Source organism: Heterodontus francisci, chromosome 11 (assembly GCF_036365525.1).
Source record: "Heterodontus francisci isolate sHetFra1 chromosome 11, sHetFra1.hap1, whole genome shotgun sequence".
Lineage (NCBI taxonomy): Eukaryota > Metazoa > Chordata > Chondrichthyes > Heterodontiformes > Heterodontidae > Heterodontus > Heterodontus francisci.
The window spans coordinates 88,404,937-88,427,557 of NC_090381.1; the positions used below are offsets into that span (position 1 = coordinate 88,404,937).

The 22,621-nt window shown below is 46.4% G+C and overlaps 1 protein-coding gene across 1 annotated transcript in view; it reads right to left on the bottom strand.

The window, feature by feature from the left end:
• The window catches only part of daw1 (dynein assembly factor with WDR repeat domains 1), a 77,178-nt gene that overhangs the window by 40,594 nt on the left and 13,963 nt on the right, over window positions 1-22,621 (bottom strand). The window contains exons 3-5 of the mRNA XM_068042430.1: window positions 10,602-10,746; window positions 6,125-6,183; window positions 3,437-3,559 (exon numbers count right to left, since the gene is read on the bottom strand). Coding sequence (XP_067898531.1) covers window positions 3,437-3,559; window positions 6,125-6,183; window positions 10,602-10,746 — 327 coding nt within the window. The remainder of the gene's footprint in view (window positions 1-3,436; window positions 3,560-6,124; window positions 6,184-10,601; window positions 10,747-22,621) is intronic.

Here is a 22,621-nt window from a genome sequence, read left to right on the forward strand (position 1 = left end):
TGTATTAATACACAGGGCCCTGTTCTTTGCAGACAGGAAGAACATGGACACACACTGGGCAGCATTCAGCGCCCTTTGAACTCAGCACGGTGGCCGTATTTAGCGGCTGCCACAGAGCCCCCATGTTATTACGCGCGGAGGCTCATTAGCATCACTGTGTCGCACCTCCGCCCCGATATTACGTGGGAAGAGGCAGAACATTCGGCGCAATGAGGAACCCTTTGACAGTTGTGCAGCAGGTGATGGGGCAATATTTAAAGCACCCCAGTACCTGCTTCCTGACTGCTGAAGAGTGGGGCTGCTGCCAATCTGATAGCAAAGCATAAAGTCCTGCAGAAATCCAGCAGGTCAGGCAGCAGCTGTGGAGAGAGAAGCAGAGTTAACATGTCCAAGTTCACAGACCTGAAGGTTAACTCTGCTTCTCTCTTCACAGACGCTGCCTGACCTGCTGAGTGACCCCAGGACTTTATGCTTTGCTGCCACATACTTAGCCTGCGGTGTCCCAGTGTCCTGTGAAGTTGCGATCCTCTTCTCCCACTCAAGTGTAACATTCCTTCTTGTAGGCGTGCTGCACCTGGGTGAATAATCTTTAATTTGCACATTCCAGGACGTGAGATTTAAATACACCATAAAAGGTATTACAGAGGTTTACAGAGAACACAGTGACACAAATGGGAATGCACGGGTGTCACAGCAATGTAAATACGTCTTTCACGAAATGTTCCTCACCAACATGTGTGTCCTTTTCTCTGTGCGAATTATGTGTACCAGCATGTAGCACCAATGTCACATCCCTTTGCACCTTTGGCCCTTCAGAACAGCCAACATATGCAATAACATCATTGCCAAGCCACCATTACACATGAGTGTCTCCACGAATGCAGTGACATGGACATTGGCTCAGTCAGCTGCTGCCTCTAATGGTTTACACAGGGATGCTGCAGGTGTGGACTGGTGCACAACAAGTGAGCGAGGGCGATGTGTGACTTGCAGAGCTCATGTCAGTTCCTATGGAGCAGGCAGCCTTTGTCCAATAAGCCACTTCCGTACATCCCTAGCTCGCTGCTAGTCCTGTATGTAGAGCCTGGGTGCCATCTGCCCTCCCATGCGTCTTTCATATTGTAGGTCCTCAGCGTCCTCATAGTCCGAGGAGGAATCCTGTTGACGTCTCTCCTCATCATGCCAGGCCTATTGGGTGCATAGTTGTGCAGAGCAGCAAAGAAAGGAGCTGGCCTTTTTGGCCCGTAGTACAGGGCATCACCCTATCCATACAGGGATTGGAGGCGCTCTTTCAGCATGCCGATCTCCTACTTAATGGTGGCTCATGTAGCTCAGTGGCTGGTGTTGTATCTCTCCTCTGCAGCAGTGGTGGAGTCTCTCACCGGTGTCAGGAGCCATATCTGCAAAGGATAGCCCTTATCTCCAAGAAGCCACCCCTCCATCTGAGCCAGTTCAGTGAACTGCGGTGGCAGGCAGGACTGGCGCAAGATCCAGGTGTCATGGCAGTTGCCTGAGAAGCGGTCACAGATTCACTGCAAGCATCTGCGGTGTTCACATACCAGCTTCACCTAGATTGAGAGGGCTCATTTAATGGTGATGTCTGCAGGTGGTAGCCTGGCGGGAGGCCTGATGGCCACATGAGTGCAGTCTATGAACATTACAACCTATGGTTCTCCGGCAATGGCACCAGAACAAATGGCCCTCTGGGTCTGGCTGTGAGAGTCTGTCCTGAAGCGGACATCTTCACTGGCCCTCCGGTACAGGGCATGGGTGACCTCCCAGATGCACCGGTGCACTGCTGACCGTACAAAGGTCTCTGATGGGCCCCTAAAAGGCTGCAGAGGTGTCACGCTTCAGAATCGCTGCCACTATGAGGAACAAAGGCATGGGAAGTCCACTGGAGCCCATGGGCTGCAGGCCATCCTTAAACAGGGCACAGAGACGTGTCACCACCATATATGCGCAATCTCCTCTGACACTGGTGCTCTGACATCTGATGGCATGTCATGTGGGGCCTGTAGATGCACAGCAACTGTAATGGCAGGCTCGCCTTGGGGGCTGCTGCTCACAACCAGGGGCCTCTAGCCTCTGGTGCATACGAATCCTCACGTGCAGAGGATCACACAATGTAGGATGAGCCATACTTATTTCCATGTGATAAATAAAGTTGAACCCTGCATGTATTCGAAGGTTCCTAACAAGGCATGAATTGGTATTGACTGATACATCAGTTGCTTTCCTGGATCAACTATATGGCGTGCCATGGCAATGCCCAACTTGGCCAACACTCAGAGTGGCACAGCATGACCACATCAAGATCCTACCAGCTGAATCGATTGCCCCTACCATCCATAAAACCTTAATGCTCCTGCCCTTTCTGGCACCCTCCCCACACACAGGGTGCCTAGTGTGCCATTGCCCCCTCACAAACACAGAGCGTACACTGTTAACAGAGAGATGGTACGCGGTACCTCCCTTTATGCCAGCACAACTTCCCCTCCAGTAATCCCAGACCCCCTCCCTTTCAGAATGCAGAGTGAGACACTTGTATATCCACCCCACCTCCCTTTAGGAATGCAGAGTTAGACCCTTGCATATTCCCCCTCCCTCCTCCCTTTAAGCACTCAGTTAGACCCCTGTGTATCCCCCACTACCCCCTCCCTTTAAGAATGCAGAGTTAGACCCCTGCATACGTCCCCTTCCCTTTTCCCTTCCAGAATGCAGAGTTAGACCCTGCATATCCGATCCAACTCCCTTTAAGAATGCAGAGTTAGACCCCTGTGTATCCCCCCCCCCTCTCTCCTCCCTTCCAAAATGCTGAGTGAAGACCCGCCGGATTTTCAGATCGTGAACAGGACATCATGTGACAGTTGCCCATTCAACGAAAAATCCGGCAGTGACAGTGGAGAAATGGCGGGCTGCATAATCAGCATAGGTAAATAACATTACCATATGTTGATTGTGGTGCCGCTGCCGTGCGTGGGGGAGTCGCACCGAGGTCCCGTGCTGCCGGTAAAATGCTGCGGGGAGAGGCCCGCCTCGACGGCGGTGACGAAGGGCCAGTAAAATTCAGCCCATTGTGCCTGTTTCAGCTAAACAAAATAAGTGGCAGCCATTCGCTGGTTCATCCCTCAGGGCAATGCCTTGACCAATCGGAGTCAAGCTGCCTGGTTTAAATTTCAAACAAAGCTTGGCAGTTAACTGTCAGTCACAATAAACTGGTGCATTCCCCATGGCAACGCCTCTACCAATCAGAATCCACTGGCCAACCAATCAACACTCTCTTCTCATACAGTATAAATTTGTTGCTTTCCCTTACATTGGTATTCTTGCGAATTGTCCTGATGAGTGCAAGACGAAAAGCTTTGACAAAATGACTCTATTTTCAGCAATACAACAGGTTTATTGACAAATAACATGCCATTCCTGATCTCACCCATAAGGATTGTTGAATGCGATAGCGTAGACCACATTCCTATGTCCCTCAAGTGTGTGCAGCTCTTCTCCTGATGCGGTATCCCACACTTTGCAAGTCCGATCATAGCTTCCTGTAATAAAGCTAACAAGTGCAAAGCAAATATTAATTTCACCAAAACATAATTGTTTACTTAAAATAACAGAGAAATGTTTGGAAATAGATAGAAGTTACAATACAGAAATAGGCCAGTCAGCCAGTGTCAGTGTTTACTCTCTACATGAGCATTTAACCATCCCATTCCTGTATCCCTTCATCCCATTTTCCTTCATCTACCTATCCAATCTGACCTTGAACATTGACATAGATTCTGCCCCAACTGCTAATCCTGGAAATGAATTCCATACCCTCAACTCTTTGTGTAAAGAAGTTTCTCCTGCCCTCTGTTGTAAATCTCTGGCATTTAATGTTGTATCTAAGGCCCCTCGTTCTTGATCCATCAACTACCAGAAACAGCCTTCCTTTATGTACCCTGTCCCTTCCTTTCATAATTTTAAACACTTCTGTCATATTGCTCCAAATCCTGTTGTTTAACAGAAAAGGAGAGGCTTATTTGTATTTCCTCAAACAAGGCTGCACCCTAGTGAATCTGCATTGTATCCTTTCTAATGTTTTAATATCCTTCTAGAGTGTGGACACCAATACTGTACACAGTAATAAACTAAGACCTTATTAATGTTTTATAGAGGCCCATCATTGACTTTTATAGTTTATATTTCATGACAAAACCTAGAATTTGATTCGCATTTTTATGGCCTTTTCAGCAATAAGGGAAACATATTAAATACAAAGTATATTTACTGCATCCCTGATCTTTTCTGCAGGCTTGGAATTAAAATAAAACTACCAGGAATCATCAAGATTGATCTTTCATTAGCATTTGCACCAAAAATATCACTGAAAAGATCATCCATTGGGATGGTGTGCATTTGGGATTTTTAACAAAATATCTAGGTTTATGAGGAGATCTGATTCCATTTGTAATTATGCAGCAGTTGAAACTTGTTAATTGATAAACATACCAGTGTTGAATGCTATTGTCCCAATTTAACATTCATGTGGACTGACAGTTGACCTTATTTTTCTCTGATTTCCAATAAGGTTATGCAATCTGATGTTTACTGACCTCATCCAATTGTTTATTCTGGTTTCCTAATATGTCCCACTTCGAAGAAATGTAAAAATCATTAAGTTTGTACTGTTTGAAGTGGAATTTGATAAACAGAACTCAATGCTGCCCTGTGAAACATTTGTTCTCTTTCCACTGTAAACCTGTCTAACTCAATTTTAACTCAGTTTGGGATTATCCACAGTAAGACAAATGAACTTTCACAGCCTGGCATTGAGTTTTCACATTTCTTGTAACATTAATGTTTATTTCTTTTTATCTGTTTATAACATGGATTGAACTATTAAAATTTATTTTAATGTCAGCTTCACTCATGGCAGCGCTCGAACCCATGTCAAATATTTGTGCGATTAAGCCCAACTCGAGCTTAATTAATAATTAATAATAGTTGACTTTAAATGAAAACTCACATTTTGACATAGACTACAATTTTTAAACTCAAATTCCTTTACAATTCTCAATGACTTGTACTTGTAACTGCAATAATTGGGACTGCATCAGTATTTTCTTTTTAAATACTTTTCTAGTGCTCTAATGGATGTTGAATGTTCACAGAAACAAAGCAAAATACTATGGATTCTGGAAATCGAAATTAAAACAGAAAATTCTGGAAACAATCAGCTGGTCAGGCAGCATCTGTGGAGTTATAAACAAAAATAATGGCCTCAATAGTTACCTCTCATCCCACAACATGTTGGGGAGTGTCAGGTTGGGGGGGTGGAGAGCAGGGGGGTTAAAATTTTAAAACGTGCCAACCCATGGCATTGTCATTTTTACGGTGATGAATTTTGTGTTGTACAAGTGTCCTGCCAGAGGCAGGCGGAGAACTTCATTAACACATTTAAATCAGACTCTCATAGTGCAGTTGGGATCCTGGTTTAAATTTAACTTGCTGGGTGAGTTTCCCAAAGCTCAGGATTCAAAGGGAGGCAGAAGCTGCGAGCTCAAGAAGGTAAGTACTTTTCACAACAGTCCTTGTGGGCCAGGAGGAGCAAGAGTATTTCTCACAGCCCTTCAACAAAGTCGTCTGCCTCATCTCTACCGATCAGTGCCTATCCCTTCCCACTGCCACAATTGCCAGCTTCCCTCCACACCACATCCGCCCCCAGGCCCAACCCCAATCACTCCCTCCTTCCCTTCTGTGATGGTCTCTCCCTCTCTCCACCTCCCTCCCCCAGCTCCTGATCCCTCACTCCTGATTGCTGGGAACCATCACCAAGGGTCCCGAGTTGCAGCCTCCTATCACTGGTTTTCCTGCCTGACACCCAGTCTGTCAACTTGTCTGGCAGCCACGTGTGAAATGGAAGAAAAAAATTATAAGGAGGTTCTGCCTTTGAATTCAAAGGCAGAACCTCCACACTCCTGGCGCAATCCCCCACAAATACCAGGGCCAACATTTCAGGTTTCATCAGGACACCACTGGATGGGTCACTGCACACACAAAAAAGTCACATTTAACTTTTCCGACAAGGGGATTAAAATAAAAAGGTAAGATTTCATACAGCAAGTGGAACACTTACTTTGAGCCAGACTTGTTGAATGCAACATTTGTCAGTGGTAATATGTGTGCCCGAAGTACCTATATGAAAAAAGAGAATTGTTACTGAAAACCTTCGGTTTTCTTTGTTACAACCTTCAGGTACACCCACCTAGAGTATGCCCAGTCTGAATCTGCTTTCGTATAACATTGTTTTCTGACTGGGTCAATACTCAACTTTTACAGACATTAAGATTACCTTGATAGGACGATTTAAAAAATGAGAATTATGAAATCAATGGAAATAAAATCGGGAGCAATGTAATTCAAGCTCCTGATTCCTTATCCCCTTTTTAAACTATCACAATTTCAAAATTTCCCCTAATCTGTGTTTAGTATATAATTTGTGCACAGTGTTGGGCAGTGAAGCCTGCACATGCCATTGAAGAAAATGAAAGTTTGGGAGAAATTCGTCAGTACATTCATAGCCTGCGACAGAAGCCGGTTGGCCCAAAGTTGGGCTTCGGGCATTTGTTGGGCTTCTTGAGGCAACTCACTGGTTACCCCTGGACCAATTTTGGCCAGCTGTGATGCCTGCAGTGGCCCTTAGCTTTTGCAGGAGTGAATGAGGGGGTTGACTCGGGCTGGCAGTGGCCCACATTAGTGTGTATGGAGTCAGCAAGAGTGCCTCTGGTCTCCTTTATTGTTTATTGGAATACTATGTGAAATGAGTTGGGGCAGTCTCAATCCAGTTCTTACTTATTTTTCTGCATTTACTTTTGCTATAAGTAAAGACCTTTAAAGTCAAGTTTTATTGCCAATTTGAAAGTCAAGGTTTTCCTTGGGTTTTTATGGGTTTTTTTAGTGTAAAAAAACTGGACTCCAAAAAAACCCAGATCAATTCAGTGCAAATCAATAATCTAACATCGCTAAAACTCAAGGAAACAAGCAAAGGACTTGAAATAAACACGGTTGAGCTAACCATCAATCCATAATAATTTACACAGATCACAGACACTTTTTATGGGGATCACCATCAGACTTTTACAATTCCTTGATACTACTACTACTAAATTCCCATCCATCAGGTCAACAGCAACAATGAGTCTGAACTCCTTGATAGTTTGTCCAAATTAAAAGTAAGTTTGACAAACCTATGTTTATTACCATTTACCTACTACTCTGATGGTGGGATATTAAAAATTATTGTAGAGTAGGCATAGGGGAACTGTTGTGGTCTTGCTGTTAAAAAATGCCTTTGTGTGTAAGCTGAACTAGTCTCTGATTGATGACTTCAATCTTCAGAGGACTATAAATGTTGCAGCTATGTCAGTGCACTGTTGATCACACTCCGAATTTAACTACGAGTGAAAGCCTGATGCTTGTTGCAGTATAATGAGTATAGTCCTCAGAGCTGTGCTTGTAGTAGCTGTAGCTTTATCAGCTGTGGCTTATTTGATAGCCTCTGAGTTAGAAAGTTGTGGGTTCAAGTCCCATTCCAGAGAATTTGACCACAAAAAGCTAAGCTGACACTCCAGTGCAGTACCGAGCGAGCGCTACACTGTCAGAGGTGCTGTCTTTTGAATGAGATGTAAAAGCAAGGTACACTGTCTCTCAGATGGACGTAAAAGATCCCTTGGCACTATTTTGATGAAGAACAGGGAGTTATCCCCAGTGTCCTGGCCAATATTTATCTCTCAATCAACTTCAGAAAAAATAAGATTATCAGGTCATTAACACATTGCCATTTGTGGGAGCTTGAGGTGCACAAATTGGCTGCTGCATTCCCTGCATAACACTTCAAAAGCATTTCATGGGCTGTAAAGCACTTTGAAATGTCTTGAGGTCATGAAAGGCATTATATAAATACAAGCCTTTCTTTTCTCTTTACCTAAAGTTGATTCACGTCCCTTTAAACAAAGTCCAAAGTAGAGCCTTCATTTCCTTCCCAACCCAAAACTGGGTCGAGGGATGAAAACCACGTTAGTGGCCTCAGAAATGTACTTACATCATGCAACATGTCAAAGATACAATTTGCACACATATCCAGATGTGGGTTTTAATAAGAAAAAAACAGAAATTTCAGATTTTTTTCCTTACATCTGGGACAATTTTTTATAAATCAAATCCAAAAATAATTCAGGAATTTATCTGTAGCAATCAGTAAAAGGACACGAGCTACACATAATCTAGGAGTGCTTGTTGTTGACACTGGTGCCCAAAATAGAAATAATTTCAAGATCAGCATCAACATTCTTCACCCTCATAAATACAGAATTCACATGAAAAAACACAAAGATATCTGATGCAAATTAACTTTTGGTCTCTCACAATTACCAGAAACTCACACAAAAATATAAGAACAACCATTAATCAGCAAATGTATCATTACTGTTACGACCAGGTGAGAAAGGTGTCGAGGGTTCTCTTTCAGCCTTCACCTGGTCTTATTGTAACAGGATTTAACAGACTTGCAGGTTGGTAGGTAAATTGGCCATTATAAATTGCCCCCAGTATAGGTAGGTGGTAGGGAAATATAGGGACAGGTGGGGATGTGGTAGGAATATTGGATTAGTATAAATGGGTGGTTGATGGTCGACACAGACTCGGTGGGTCGAAGGGCCTGTTTCAGTGCTGTATCTCTAAACTAAACTAAACAGTGCTTTTAACTTATCCCAAATTACTTGATCCTGGCTCAGGGAGCTGCTTGCTTCAGTTGCAGACATGTTAATATTCAAGCACACACAAACACAAGAAAACCTCTCTTGAAAACGTACTCATTTTTTGATTGGGAACAATTTGGCTTCCCACTTCCATTTCTCTCGTTTGTCTGTGGGTAAAATCTGGGATGAGCCTCTTTCATCCTTCACCTGGTCTTACTATAACAGGATTTAGATTTTAAACACACTGTGTTTTGAGCTCCCCCTTGGTGAATCCTTGTTCACCGTTTTCCAATGATAAGGCAAAGAAACCAGCACAACAGGTTTTCTCAGGTTTAAAGAAGAAAAGTGAAATTTTATTAAACTTAACCTCTAATTCAGGTAATGCCTATGGATACATGCCGCGCCCCACGCTAGCATGCATACACGATACGCACATGCAAATAGAGACAGAAAAGAGCAGAAGAAAAATAGTGGAGAGGTTAGAGGCAATCTCTGAAGAGTGTTTTTTTTTACTGTGCTTCGAGCTTGCTGTAGAATCTTGATGGTAGGTAGTCTTGCTTTTTGTTGGGGCCCAGTATTCTTCTTAAACCTTGTTCACTGTAGAAATTCTGGGGTTCACGTGTCCTCAATGGTTCTTCAGTTCCATGAGAAAGAGATGAGAGCAGACAGGAGAGAGGTCTTTTCAGTCCAGGAGCAAACAGCCTTCTGAGTTCTAAAACTCTGTGACAAGTTCAAATTCAAAAAACTCCAACAGCCAGTTAATCATGTCGCTAAACTGGTCTGACCACGTCTTCTTTGTACTGGGGAAGTAGGGACTGGTTCCTTTGTTCCAACACCATCTGCTAGTATGCAGAAAAGATCTTTCCGGCAAGGGGCCTGATAATTCTTTGTGATAGGCCCTCTTTTTTACCCAACAACAATTTGAAGTTGTAATGTTCATGTGGTGAAATAATGTGTGCCTCATTCTTGGCAGGTGGGGGTCTGTATGACATTACCCTTAATTAAAGCTGTGGAGCAGAAACTCTGTAAGAGAGCTGCCTTTTTCTGTGCTAAACACTCAAATTGACAATTGTAGAAGAACCATCACTAAAGCTAACTAATTTTTTTTCAAAAATACAAACTTGGGACATTTGTAAATGTGAGCATTTTCAAATGGGTAGTTGGACTTTAATTGGGACCATTCTGCAATACTTTTATTCTTGGGAAAGGGAAAAGGGACTGCCCTCTTACCCAACAGTGATAGAGCTCTTAAAGCGCAGCCATGGTGTTTGTTACATCAAGTGGACATTAATTCACAGGTTACTGCAACTAAATCTAGTCCTGTAGTAAGGTTTTATTGTATAATCTACTATTTATTTTTTTATTTATTTAGAGATACAGCACTGAAACGGGCCCTTCGGCCCACCGAGTCTGTGCCGACCAACAACCACCCATTTATACTAATGCTACATTAATCCCATATTCCCTACCATTCTCCTACCACCTACCTACACTAGGGGCAATTTACAATGACCAATTTACCTATCAACCTGCGGTCACAGGGAGTACTTTTGCAAAATTCTCTGACAAATCCTTCATAATTTATAAACTAGACCATAACCAAGGCATGAACAGAATTTAAAAAAGGGATTCCTAATGTAAAAAAAGCTAACTCATTTGCCTAATTGTCTCAATGCATAGGCCCACTCAGCTCATTATATAAATATTGCCCAAGGGAACCACCATTTGGTGTCATAACAATATAGTTTTGCATCAGAACAATGTCAGCATTTCCTGGCAACTACTGCCCTCTAAAGAACAATTTAGGTTGTAGCACAACAGAACTTTTTATTTATTGACATCATGAAAACGTCTCACCTTAAAAAGGTAGAATCTGTGATCATCCTGTTGACCAAGCTTTTCTTGGAGCCTCTGCACCAGCTGTTTCACCTGCTCTGTGCGGGATGCAGTTATGAGTGGCTCAATCTTCTGAATTTCCTCAACCACAGCATCTGCGTCTGCACTGGATTGAGTATAGTGTGAAAGAAAAATAAATTTTAATACCAACAGACCTCAACACCAGAAGATTTTGAGCAGCATAGACAAGAACAGAGCAAATTGCAACACTACTTGGAAATATTTTGCAAAAATAAACGATTCTGCCAAGACAAAGTTAAATCTTGAGATTCTCAAGACTTTAACAAAGGTTTACTGAGCATATCTGCAAAATCCAATACATTTCATGTGAGATTAACTACCTTTAAATATAGGGCATCAATCTCTATACAAATTCCTTAAGAAAAGGAATGTCCACCAAAACTTCATCTGATGCCTGGACTGCACAAGCTTATGAAAATTGGACAAGTTTTAAAGTCTTGGATACCTCTCATTAGGCCTGATCGTATGGTGCAATAGCCACTACAGGCTGTATCCACAATATTTAATAAATTGCAAATTAAGAAATAAAAGCAACATTTGTGAGAATATCATAAAACCATTGAATTACATTGAGAAGTGCTTTTTCTTGAAGAATGATAAACTTCAAAATACAGCACAGCATTTTGTAACCACTTCGCAGGCATGGATATTATTAAGTAAAAGAAATTAAGAGCATTGACTTAACCATCAGACCACAATCTGGAACAATTAATAGTCAGGGTGATCATGTCCTTCAGTTGTCAAATTGGTCCTAATACCCTGCTACACTAATGTGCAAGTAAATTGCACATTGTCTGCCTCTGCTCTTACCTCAACACCTCTACTGTCAAAACCCTTACTCTGCTTTTGTCATCTCCAAAATTCTTACCCCAATGCTCTTTGCTGGCGTCTTATCCTCCAAACATTCCAACTTACCCAAATCTCAGGCAATGTATCCTGCTCAAAATCCTATTTTCTCCTCACCTGGTCCTTACTGACCATGCTCCCCCCTCTTTCCCGAATAAATCAATTTAAAATTCTCCGAAGTCATTTCTGCTGCCTTTGATCAGCACATCCCATTGTCAACTTTCACAGCAGCATGGGAGCCATTACCGCAATTATACCTTGAACCTCTGATGAGGAACAATGCAAACAGCACCAGCAACACCTACAGCAGCAGAGCAGCACCAGTAGGAATAGCAGTAGCCTTCTCCTCAACCACCTGCCACTCAACAGGACAGAGGGTATGAACACAGAGCAATGGCTGGGTGAGAGGGTTCGAGGCACCTGGACTCACCAGCAGGTCCTCAACTCCTCAGATGAGCAGGGAGCTACAAGTGTGCCCTGAAAGGGAAGAGGTGCTACTGTCTACAGCATCTGGGGGCTCCTCTCAGGGTGGTCCTGGCATGGATAGCGGCTCCTCTGCCCCTCTGTTAGTGACACCAGCCTCACTTAGCTGTGCCAACAGAGGAGGCTGCAGGGGGTCATTGATATGCCGGGGCCCACCAGGCATCAGGTGGCAGGAGATGACCGCAAAGGTCATCCGAAGCCACGGGGCAGCAAGGTCAGCAAATTATTAAACATTTAGTCCAACTAAAAAGCCTTTTTATAGTATAGTATAGTCAAAACATAGAGAATAACATAAAAGATGTCAAGGTAGAGGGATTGTTGAAAATCGTGTCAAGCTGTAACAAGCTCAGCGCAACTGAAGCTAAAGGTCCTTGAAAACTGTCTGAGACTGTCTGTGTACTGTCTAGCAGCGATGCAGAGGCCTCTCTCAAGTAAATAAGTGACCACGGGATGTAGAAACCTTGAGAAAAGGAGAAAATAAGACAGTGGTGAATTAAAAGGGCATTATGGAATTATCTAAGGTTGGTAGCAGCCACATGAACAAATGCCTGATTGGCCAAGAAAGGCATGCACAGGGCATGATAGCCACAGGATGAACGTGATTGGGGAGGGGAAGGGGTTAATTGGATAAGAGCCAGGATAAAAGAGACCCTCCTGACCACATCTGTATGGTGGAGAGAACCAGAAACATCAAAACAAAGAGAAAAGAAGTCCAAAGACCAAAAGCTGCAAGAGAAGATGTGCGCTCCCCATCCAGGATTAATACTGGAATTATATAGCCCTCTACGTGAGACCCTTGCTGGAGCATACTGAAGGGTACCACTGGATCAATCGAGGCATCTGAACCACATCTTCAGAAGCCCTATGGCCAGCACAATGGTCACTTGAGTTGTCCTGTGGCAGGTGTTTACCTCTTCTCTACATCCAATGCTTGGTTTCTCACAGGTGTCAGCAGCCACATCTTCAGTGGTTAGCCCTTGTCACCCAGTATCTATCCACGAAAGTGAGCGGGGGACTGAAAAACTCTGGCACCTGGGATTGACTTAGTATGTCCGCCACGTGGCTGCTTCCCTGGAACTTTGCACACACCTGCAGGAACCACTTGCGGTGGTCACAGATAAGTTGTACAATGATCAAGTGGAAGTCCTTCCTGTTGATAAAGGCTGCAGCCTGGTCTGTGGGAGCCTTGATGACTACATGCATGCAGTCAATGACACCATGCACCTGGGGAATCCAGCGTTGGCCCTCAACCCTCTGGTCTTCTCAGCTTGACTGTCTGAGTCAGTACAAAAGTGCGTGTATTGGCTGGCCCTCTTGAGGTGGCATTAATGACCATTGTGATGAGCCACAGACTGAGAAATCCCACACCTATCTCCAAAAGATCCCTGAAATGATCCTGAAGTGTAGAAATTCAATGCCATTGTGACCTTCAGCACCACTGGCTTGGGTGGCCACCACTTCCCATAGGCCTCAGCCTGTCTTCCATCATGGCGCACAGCTCTGTGATGGCCTCCATAGAAAGATGCAGTCTTCGGCGACACTGTTACTCCAACATTTGAAGGTAGTTGAGCTTCAGATGGTAGACCCTCTCGAGGGTAAACTCTTTTGTGCACAGAAGGCTGGTTGAGTGCCCCTCTGCGCCATGCCGCTATGACCTCAGCCCCACTAACGCTGGAGATCCTGTTGGCCCTCAGGTTGCTGCTGTCCCACTGCCTATGGCTGCAGCTCTCTCCCTCTCTGACGGTCCTCCTCAGTGGAGGCCCCAAAGCCTGAGTGAATGAGGGCCATGGCAGGTAGCTGCACTCAGTTTCCGGGGCATCTCACCAATTCCCGCCCAGCTTTATTCGCACAAGTGCTACTTCTGAGATGGCACTCTAGCAGTATGCCCCTTAATGTGCTAGCAACTTTGTCCTTGCTCCCAAATGATACAGCCAATGGTCGCGCTGTTCCAACCTTCCTGCCAAGCCATGCTGGTGCTCACAATGGTTCCTGTCTGGAGCCATCACTGACCTCCGCTAACTCACTACCTTGGTATACCTGGCAAGGTTCTGAAGCCTCGTGGTTCCCATGCACGCTTTGTAAAATTTGAAAACCCCAGTAAAATTGCAGTTAATTGCTCAATTGCCTATTTAACAGGTTTATTTATCTTCCCACCATTTTGAGCAGGAGGTCCTCCCATCATGCCGGCTGTCCTTTGGTTTATCCATTTGCAATGTCAAGATGTCGGACTGTCGTTCCAATGCCTTTTGCACAATACTCTGTCTGCTCCCGCCTCCCAGCCCATTGCCATAGGGCTGGGAAATTTATCCCCATCTGTCAAGACACTTGTAGAATGTTTCCATTCTTACCATAATCGAAAAATGAGGCGCTGTTCCTCAAACTTCATTGAAACAGAACATTAAGGTCAGATTGAGAGTGGGACAATTTCATCAACTTTGCTTCAAATTTCTATCCTTCTCTCACCTTCACATGGTCCATCTCTAACTCTTCCCTCTCCTTCCTCAGCTTCTCTATCTCCATTTCCGGAGAAAAGATGTCAAAATCCTGGAACTCCCTTCCACTGTGGGTGTACCTAGCCCACATGGACTGCAGCGGTTTAAGAAGGCAGCTCACCATCACCTTCTCATGGGCAATTGGGGATGCACAATAAATGCCTGGCCAGTGCGCCCACATTCCATGAAACGAATAAAAAACAACTAGTATCTACTATAAGCCCAATGACTCCCACAGTTACCTTGATTACGCTTCCTCCCACCCCGCTTCCTGTAAGGACGCTATTCTATTCTTCCATTTTCTCCACCCTATCTGTTCTGACGATTCCACCTTCCACACAAGTGCTTCTGATATGCTTTTCTTTTTCCTCAACTGAGGATTCCCTTCCACCATGAATGACAGGGCCCTCAAACAAGTCCTTTCCAATTCCCACATTTTGAAGTCTATTGAAGTCACTGGAACTGAATAGCATGCAGGTCATATAACAGGTCATGGATGCGATACCACTCATCTTGCACTCCTGCCTAAAACGAATTTCTACCCCATTAATTCCGTTTCTCTCTCCACAGATGCAGCTTGGCCTGCTTAGTATTCCAGAATTTTCTGTTTTTCTAGAGCTATACAGCTGTTGTGAAAGACTTTGGTTAGGCCTCATCTGGAATACTTTGCCCAGTTTGGGCCCCTAAAATATGGCTAACAATAGAGAGGAGAATCAGTAGATTCATACCTAGCTTGAAGGTTCTTAATTACCACGATAAGCTTGTAAAGCTCGGTCTTTTTTTTTTAAAAGCAGTGTCCTTGAGGAGATTTGATTGCTGTCTTTAAAATAATGAAGTGACAATACTTTGTCCATGTGGATAGTGTATTTTATAATATAGTAGAGAAAACCAGGCGATTTACACAAGCATACAGCTAGGTCAGATGTCAGAAGGTTTTGCCTTTGACGAAGGGTTTTTGACCTTTGGAACAAGCTGCAAGCTTGTGTAGTGAGTATGAATTTTCTGCAAACATTCAAAAGGGAACTGAAGAAGCAAGCATTTAAAAATGGAAGCATGTTTAAAATTGTAATTGAGAAATGAGCTTCAATAAAGGCAAGTGTGAGGGGGTCCATTTTGTTAGAAAGAATAAGTAGGCCACATACTTCTTGGAAAATGGGGCAGTAAAATTCAGATCCATAGCATCTGTTTTTTTTTGCAAAGTGATTCCTGACAACGCAGCTCGCCACTGACGTCATCAGGCTGCGCCGCGGTGCACACATGCACAGACGGTCTCCTGCTCTCTGCGCATGCGCTGCGTTCCGGCTTGCCAGGACTGGTTAGCGCATGCGCCGATGACGTCATCGCGTGACGTCTGCTTCTTCGGGCAACGCACCTGGTCGGCCTCTGCGCATGCGCTTTATGCAACACCAACGGGTATTCACGCATGCGTCAACCTTCTGATATTCACGCATGCGTCAAAGCTTCGGCGCGAGTTTCTGAAAGTGGAAGGAGGAGAGGTTTCGTCGGGCATTTTCTCGCAATTATTTAGTCATTTTGGAGATTTCAGTCTGCTTCATTTTTATTAGAAAGATGAGATTGCTCCAAGGTAAGTTGCTCTGCTGTTGTAAGTTGCTCTGAAAATATTTCCATTGTCTGGGGAACTGCATGTGCTCCTGTCCCTGTTGTAAGATGCTCTGAAAACATTTCCATTGTCTGGGGCACTGCATGTACTCCAGTCCACTGCACTGCACTAAAATCCTTTCCATTGTCTGGGGCTGTGTGCAGGCAGTACATGTGCTCCAGTCCCTGTTGTAAGTTGCTCTGTTCCTGCATCCATGAGAGCCATGCACATGGACACACAGCCACATGTGTCCCCAACCGCTCTTGAAACTACCATGCAGAGCCTTGTGAAACTCTGCAATTGCCAGCTGCTGCCTGTCAAGCAGAGAGGGCATCCTAAGCGGTCAAGCACTTGGGGAACATCCAGAAAGATGAGACTGAGCACTGAAAGAAACAAGCATGCCGTGTCCAGTGGTAGCACAAATGTGAATGCTCTTGCTGAGTACACAACTGGTAAGGTGGGAGTGCAGCCACACCGTTCTCCATCCTCAGTGTTGCTTGAAGGCAAAAGTAGAGCGAAAGAAATGGAAGATGATGCTGATAGTAGTAGGCAGGATTAAATGGGAGCGGATGGGAAGGCGCACAAGTAGCATAACCACTAGCAGGGAACAGCTGGGCTAAATGGCCTGCTTTATGTTCATAGTCCAAAAGAAATGTGCTTCATTTTCCAGCACCCTCACATCATTCATGTTTTCCCTGAGAGCAGCATTGAACCATCACGAGATGGGGCAGTAACATCATCCTGACTCCTACAGCTGAGGTGGGTAGTAAGTAATTCATTGGCGGCGTTATCAGTACATGCCTTTACTGCAGAACATAAAGCATGCTCAACAGTAATTTCATTGGAGGAGGGAAGCTCTGACACTGATGTTCTTTCCTTATTTCTTTTCACGTAAAACATGCCCTTGAGAAAACAATCCTTGAGACTTGAGATCAGCATTCAAGCAACGAAGGCAACTGGATCATGCTGCGGAGCTTGTCACGATACGTAAAGGAACCTTGCATTTATGGATGAAGTGGGAGCGCACATTGGGATGCATTTGGGGAACATTCACCAAGAATAGACTGAGCTCAGACTCTTGTGACTTTCTTCAAGGAGAGAGAGGTCCAGTGTGTGCTTGTGGCGGCGCACAGCACTGAGCGTGGATCTCAGGATGCGGCGAGAGTAGTAGTCCGAGGAACGTTGTATTTCTCAGAGATACCTGTAGTCCTGGGTGGATTCAAAGCATGACTTTGTGACTTTGCCTTCTTCACATGGACAATACAGTAGTGGAATAGATAGCCACGCGTTCATTCACCACAAGGCTCTCCAGGAACAATCTCTTTAGTTCTGCATAGCAGAGACTCGGCCTGTCTGTCTCACGGGAATGCTGGCAACACAACACTCATGTATCCATGCACAGCAGTGCCTCGAATGTTTAATGCACTTAATAAAATTTCTCAATAATTAAACCTGGAATTGTTGAGATTTTTGAAGTTATTTTCCCGACTTTGCAACTGCACGTCAGATATTCAACTGCGGTGTGGTCCTTGGTGGCGGGGGGCGGAGGAGGAGACGGAAGAGGGAGGGGGTTGTGAAGGGGTGGGGGGGGAGAGGGGGGGGAGAGGGGGGGTTGTGAGGGGGGAGAGGGAGGGGGTTGTGAGGGGGAAGAGGGAGGGGGTTGTGAAGGGGTGGGGGGAAAGGGGGTGTGAGGGGGAGGTAGAGAGGGGGTGTGGGGGGGTAGTGGGAGGGAGTTAAATTCAGAAGCTCCTGAAGAGGGGGATGCAAAAGGCAGGGACCAGACAGCTGCAATGCCTGAAGTACAGTTGAGAAGTAAGGGAGAAAGCGGCTGGATGGGGGATCTGCAGCTGGAGAGAACGGCTGGATGGAGAGGGCCGGAAGCGAGAGGCCTTAGAGAGCCGCGGGGAGCGAGCGGCCGAAGACCTGGTGTCGCTGGGTGCGGGGACCGGCTGGTGCGTCTTTTGCCATTGCAAATTTATGGCGCATGCGTAGAAAAACGCACCCCCCCCCCCCCCCCCCCTTTCACGCTGCTGTCTCCGGCCGCTCCGCTTCCCTCCGTCACTGGGCCGTTCGCTCACCCACTTGCCGGCCGCACCGCACCCCCCAGGCCCGCTCCGCTTCCCTCCGTCACTGGGCCGTTCGCTCACCCACTCGCCGGCCACTGCACTCCTACCAGGCACGCTTCGCCCCCCCCACTCCCTCCCCGGCCCCGGCTTGCTCCCCGGCCCTGGCTCGCTCGCTCTCTCACTCCGCCATTGTATGCTGACATGTGTTTGTTAGGCTGCCTCCGTGTGATTATTTGAGCAGCGCCATCTTTAGTCCTGGCAGCTGCCTAAAGTCGCAGTCTGTGACGTTTTAGTGGCACATGCTGCATTTGCGCATGTGCCACAACAACACCCCCTAGCGGTAGCATTGTCAACAAATGCAGTCTTTTTTTTGGGCTACTAGCACCATTTTGCCTCCAAAATGGTGTCCACAGCACACACGTCTGTTGCTAGCCACGCCAGATGCAATTATAGTGAAGGCATTAGTGCACACACAGGGAGCACCCATATGCAAAGCAGGCAGATGGTGACACCAATCAGCTTGTAACACTGATATGCCAGCACTGCCATTTTGGATCTCAACACTCCAGCTAATGCCCCCACTTAACCTCACATAGATTGACATGCATTCAGCAGCAGAAAGAATCCCCCATCAGTGCAATTTAAAGGGATCATCAACTACTTCCAGGTTAGTTGCAGATTGATCTCTACTGGTTCTTGCTGTGTTTGTAGAAGTGTTTGGTAGTTTCCAGAGTTGTTTAAAGTTATTAAAGTGTAGAGGGAGTGGTCTGGCACATGCTGAAGGACTTTGCCTGATTTCAAGGATTTGGCACGAACCACCTGCTCCCAGACATGGGTGCAGCAGTTTGCATCCACCGTGGACTACAGCATGACAGGTGCAGAGGTGACACAGCAGAATAAGCTGCTGGAAGAGGGAGGAGAGGGCTCTCAGCAGGAAGCCATATCCACTCAGAGTATGCAGGGAGCAATCCTTGGCCTCTGAGCCTCAGTGAGGAACAACGACTGGAATTTACCAGGCCCTTTGGTGACAGTCTGGGAGGCCGGAAGGCTGGCAAAATGGTGCAGGTAGGTGTCAAGGAGGTGCCCAATGCCCTCCCACTGCCATGCCATTTTGTCAACAGCAGAAAGGTTGGCAGATCACCTTTCCACTGGGAGGTCAATTGAGCCATTTAAGCAGTCACTTAAGGGCCACTTCCTTCCTCCACAGACATTTTGCCTGTGTCGGAGGGCCCACTGTCACGTGGGGAGCCCGCCCATTGAAACTTACCGGCCTCCCAGAGGGTTCTGTGGAGGGGGGGCCTTCCTTTATGGGCACTTTATGGCCCATGGAGGGGCCCCTGAACAGGTGCTTAGTGAGCCCCACACCCCACTAATCACTGGGGCCTGCCTGCCTGGCACCGGCATGCCCCAACCTCACTTACCTTTCTTTAAGGCCCCCAGCCATTGAGGGACCATCTCTCCCTGAGGCTGCTTAGCTGCCAGCCATCTAATTGGGCTGGCAGCTAGGGGCGGGCTTCCGTCTTTAATTGGATGGCAGTCCAGGTGGCAGCCACTTAATTAGCTGCCGCTGGCAGTATGCCGCCCTGGGTCCCGCTGCCAGTCAAAGCAGGGTCGCCTCCTACTTTCAACTCCAGCGGTGGGACCTCTGCTGCCTCCACAAAATTCAGCCCAGTGTGTCAGACGTCTCCGCTTCACTAAGGATGTCATCACTGAAATCTGCCACCTGCTGCAGGCAGACCTGCAACCTCAAAGCAGGACAAGGATGGCATTACCAGTGGCTGTGAAGGTGACAGTGCAATGAGCTTTTAGGCATCTGACTCCTTCCAGGCTGGTGCAAGTAACATCACCTAGTTCACTGTCCACCATTGCATAAGGGAGATTACTGAGGCTCTGTATTCCAAGAGAGCTGAACATATTTCATTTTTACCCAGCCAGAGAGAAACAATTGGAGTGAGCATATGGCTTTGTGACAATTGCAGGCTTCCCTTTGGTGAAGGGTGCCATTGACTGTACCCACATCAGTTAGTGGGTGCCGCATGTCAACTCTGAGATGTACCACAACTGCAAAGGATTCCACTCCCTCAACATTCAGCTGGTGTGCGACCATACGCCGCATATCATGCAGGTCAGTGCTCAGTATCCTAGAAATGGTCAAGATACCTTCATTCTGCGGCAGTCCACTGTGCCAACTGCATTCAAGCCAACAAGACAAACCAGAGGATGGATACAGGCAACAAGGGCTATCTGCTGACCACGTGGCTCATGACTCAGGTGAGAAATGAACATGTGGGCAGCATGCATATACCTAAACGCATGCTGCCAAATAAAGTGTAATCAAGCAGACCATTGGGGTGCTTAAACAGTGTTTCAGCTTCCTGGACCACTCTGGAGGAGCCCTGCAGTACTCAGCAGAGAGCATGTCAAGATTCATCCTAATCTGCAGCATGCTGCACAACCTCGCCATCATGAGGGCACAGCCCTTGCCACCAGTGACCAGTGAAGAGAAGGAAGGGAGGAGGCAACCAATACAGCCCCTTTCTGGCTGGGTTATCTGTGATCGACACATCCGACTTCAGTACCAATGAACACAACCCCATTTACCAACAATCCCATACTTTACATTCCCTCTGATACTGACCTCACAGCATCCTCTTGAAACCAATGTAGAATTCTAAGCCACCACAAAACAAACAACACAAACAAATATATAAATCAAGTATTGCCATATTGCCTACCAATGTCAACTAATCACCCTCACGCATTCCCTTAGTGCCTGTCTTTCATGTGCCTTTGTCTGTCTGAGTACTTCTATCTCTGCAGAGACTCATCGACAGGATTGCGGCTGCCTGCAACGAATTTGGCCTAACCATCAGCCTCAAGAAAACTAACATCATGGGACAGGACGTCAGAAATGCTCCATCCATCAATATCGGCGACCACGCTCTGAAAGTGGTTCAAGAGTTCACCTACCCAGGCTCAACTATCACCAGTAACCTGTCTCTCGATGCAGAAATCAACATGCGCACGGGAAAGGCTTCCACTGCGATGTCCAGACTGGCCAAGAGAGTGTGGGAAAATGGCGCACTGACACGGAACACAAAAGTCCGAGTGTATCAAGCCTGTGTCCTCAGTACCTTGCTCTACGGCAGCGAGGCCTGGACAACGTATGTCAACCAAGAGTGACGTCTCAATTCATTCCATCTTCGCTGCCTCTGGAGAATACTTGGCATCAGGTGGCAGGACCATATCTCCAACACAGAAGTCCTCGAGGCGGCCAACATCCCCAGCTTATACACCCTACTGAGCCAGTGGCGCTTGAGATGGCTTGGCCATGTGAGCCGCATGGAAGATGGCAGGATCCCCAAGGACACATTGTACAGCGAGCTCGTCACTGGTATCAGACCCACCGGCCGTCCATGTCTCGGCTTTAAAGACGTCTGCAAACGTGACATGAAGTCCTGTGACATTGATCACAGGTCGTGGGAGTCAGTTGCCAGTGATCGCCAGAGTTGGCGAGCAGCCATAAAGGCGGGGCTAAAGTGTGGCGAGTCGAAGAGATTTAGCAGTTGGCAGGAAAAACGACAGAAGCGCAAGGGGAGAGCCAACTGTGTAACAGCCCCGACAACCAATTTTATCTGTAGTACCTGTGGAAGAGCCTGTCACTCTAGAATTGGCCTTTATAGCCACTCCAGGCGCTGCTTCACAAACCACTGACCTCCTCCAGGCGCTTACCCATTGTCTCTCGAGACAAGGAGGCCAAAGAAGAAGTACTTCTGTGCAGTGCTTCCCCTGTGGCTGCAGCATGGCCAGTGGGGGAGACTGCAAATGGCTTTGCAGGATGACCTAGAGCAGCTCTGGTTCTAGAAGGCCCTGTTTCTAACTGCACCAGCTTGGCATGGGCGGCAGCAGTCTGGGCTGGCTGACTGACAGGCAACAGCAAGGAGTTTGATGGAGTAGCAATGGTGGGAGGACGAATGCTGTCATCTTGAGAGAGGACAGCAGGTTTGTGCTCCACAGTGCCACTCCCACTCCCCCAAGGCGGCACCTCAGGAATCCTAGTAATCTGTTGGAGGACAAATTGCTGGACTGTTGTGATATCCTGTAAGTCCCTTTGACACTGGTATGGCAGCCATGATGGCAGCAGTGATCCTGCTTGGCAGCAAACTGAGATTTCCTGAGAGCAGTCTAAACTTCAGAGGCAGACAGCTGAGCTTGCATGACATCAGTCTGAGCTCCCACAGCAGATCCCAGACAGTGGGGGGTTTCTGCTTGTGCTGCAATGGAAGAAAGTGCCCTCATGGATTTGGTCAACACTTCCAAGTTGGAATGGATGGTCCCAAGCTCTGCACAAAGCCCTGTGCCGAGTTGGTGCTAAACCCCACCATGCTCCTTGACATTGATGACAGGCTTTCTAAAGAGGATGTATCCCTTAACCTTAACCAAGGTTAAACTAAAGGATTTGGCAGAACTGTT